The 2,501-nt window shown below is 56.0% G+C and overlaps 1 protein-coding gene across 1 annotated transcript in view; it reads left to right on the forward strand.

Moving 5' to 3' along the window:
• The window catches only part of USP48 (ubiquitin specific peptidase 48), a gene marked incomplete at both ends in the record, with an annotated part of 19,355 nt that overhangs the window by 1,045 nt on the left and 15,809 nt on the right, over positions 1-2,501 (forward strand). The window contains one exon of the mRNA XM_010131685.1: positions 963-1,112. Coding sequence (XP_010129987.1) covers positions 963-1,112 — 150 coding nt within the window. The remainder of the gene's footprint in view (positions 1-962; positions 1,113-2,501) is intronic.

Here is a 2,501-nt window from a genome sequence, read left to right on the forward strand (position 1 = left end):
GCCCCGCGGTTGCCTTTGTTGCCCGTGGAAGCCTGCCAGGGAACGGGGAGCGAAGGGCAGCAGGCGAGCCCTGCGGTTGCGGGGAGGTTTCATGCAACTGTAAATTTGAGGCATTTTGCTTTGATGCTGTTAAAAGCGGCTTTTCTGGGACGGTGGAGAGGCGTAGCTTGGCTCCGACCTCAAGCTGGTTGTTTTTTAATACTGTACATTCTCCCAAGGTGGGTATTGTGCTCTCTGGCCGCACAAGAACCTTTCTGGAAATGTTTTAGCTCTTCAAAATACGGCTAAATAGGAAGAGGCTTCAGATAAACGGCGCCTCCCCCCTCCCTTACACCAGCCCTGCGAGGGAAGTGTTTTATCTTCCTTTTTTCCCCTGCAGAGCTGCGGTTTGTTTGGGTTTTTTCCATCAGCGACAGCAAAAATTCCCGTTTCCCTCCTGGCTTATCTCCCATCTCCTGGGGGCTTTGTGCCCTTGGCTTCAGCACATCCTCGACCCTGTGGGGCTGCACGTCGGGATGAGCTCTTGCTTCTCCCCGCCGGGACGCCAGTTCCTTGGCAGCGCAGAGAGGCTGCGCTCGGCAGGAGGCAGAGGAACGGCCCGAGCACCAGGGGACTGAAGCAGGCGGCGAAGCGTCCGGCTCCGCAGCCTCTCGCCAAAGCCTGCTGCACTTCGCGCTGCCGCCAGCACTCGGCAGCACAAAATTTCTCTTAAGGCAGCAACCAGCCCCCAGTAAACGATTTTCTGTGTTGCCCAGCACAGTTGTGTTTAATCACCTACAACCACAAATACTGGAGCGAGCAGCGTGCAGGCACTCGGCTTTCACTGAGGCCTCGTGTGTCAGAAGCCTGGGGGAATTTTTGTGGTGGCTTGTTATCTCCAGATAACCGATCGCGGGGATAACGCACATAATTGAAGGTTTTTTTCCCCTTGAAACAACCGCTTTTTGCTCCGTCCCGCCCAGCTTTCCTGCAGGAGCTGGTAGAGCGCGACAACTGCAAGTTTGAGGAGTGGTGCAATGAGATGGCCGAGATGCGCAAACAGAGCGTGGCCAGGGGCAAGATCAAACACGAAGAGGTGAAGGAGCTCTACAAAAGGTTACCCGCTGAAGCTGGTCTGTAAGATATTGTGGTAGTATTTTAGTGTAGTCGTGATTCGTAACTAACCCACCGCTCGCTTCCACGGCCTGAACCCTTCGCTTCGCCAGAGCCCTGGCGAGGAGGAGAGCGATGGCTGGCTGGCTGTGCATGCTGAGGAGTTGCTTTCCCCCTCCTTTTTCTGTCTTAACCTCTTTTCCTCCTTTTCTCCGCATTCCCGTGGCCTCCAGCAGCGCTAATTCCCTCTTGCTCCTTCCCCCTCAGTGCTGTGGGGGGTGCCCGGGCACTGCTTTCCTGGCCCCGCGGGGCAGCGCGTCTCATTAGCCGTTAGTAGCATCGAGGCAGAAGAGCCGCCCAGGCTCGAGTGGTCAATTCACAGCGGGTTTGGGAGTTGTTGAGCCGAATTAATCAGCCAGTAGCGGAGAACGCCTGACCTCCAGCAGAAAACGGTTGGATTCATCCCCACCGGAGCTTCAGAGCTTCCTAGTCTGTCCGAGGAGTGACGGGGTTAATCCTTGTCTCTTGTCACCTCCTCAAGGATTTTTAAACCCCGCCTTGTTTTTCCCTCAAAACAAACGTAGGGGCGCTTGCTCCATCCATGCACCATGTGCCTCCCCTCAAAACTCCAGGACATTTGTAATTAAAGACTAAAATATGTTTAAGTGTGTTGCCTGTTAGACAAATTGACCTTTAGCTTTGAAGAGGCGTTGCTGGGCGCTCAGGAGCAGCAGCGAGGTTCGCGGCAGACTCCTCTGCTCCCATTGACGTCTGCCTCTTCAGTTTATGAACCCGGGTGTGCAGACAACGGGCTCTTTGCTCACCCACAGCTCGTCTTGCCGAGTCCCCACGAGCTGGAGCGGTGTTAAAATGTCACCGTTAAATCAGAGCTGGGGTGGAGGTATCTGCCGTGAGTCACTGGTGAAAAGGAGCAGCCGCACGACTCCGGTGTGTTTTCTCTCCCCATTCATTTGCTCTCGGCCTTTCTGACACGACAGAGGGATAAATCTCAAAAAGGTGGATTTTACAGCTGCAGTGAAGCTCCTCTGCCCCAGCTGGAGGAGGGCAGGACCCAAAGCACGGCCCTGAGGGCACCCACTGCCTGCTGGCAGGGGCTGGAGGCAGCGTTATCCCAGAGCTGCTCCAGCTCCATCCCGCAGGAGCTGGAAACTCTCTCTGCAGCTGCAGAGACGCTGTTTTCTCTGCCAGCTTTCTGTTGCCTGCCCCAGAAAAATGTCCTTTCCGGGGGAGGCAGCTCTCACCGCCCAGCAGCAAACCCTTTCTGACAGCGTCGCAGTTCTCTGAAGGTCACGGCTGTGTCTCTCGGCTGGCGTTGCGTAAGATGAAAACGCCGCCGGTTCCTGCTGCAGAGGAGAGGGGTTGAAGGCCGCTTCGCCACGCGCCCGCAC

Source organism: Buceros rhinoceros, unplaced genomic scaffold, assembly GCF_000710305.1.
Source record: "Buceros rhinoceros silvestris isolate BGI_N320 unplaced genomic scaffold, ASM71030v1 scaffold29052, whole genome shotgun sequence".
Classification (NCBI taxonomy): Eukaryota; Metazoa; Chordata; class Aves; order Bucerotiformes; family Bucerotidae; genus Buceros; species Buceros rhinoceros.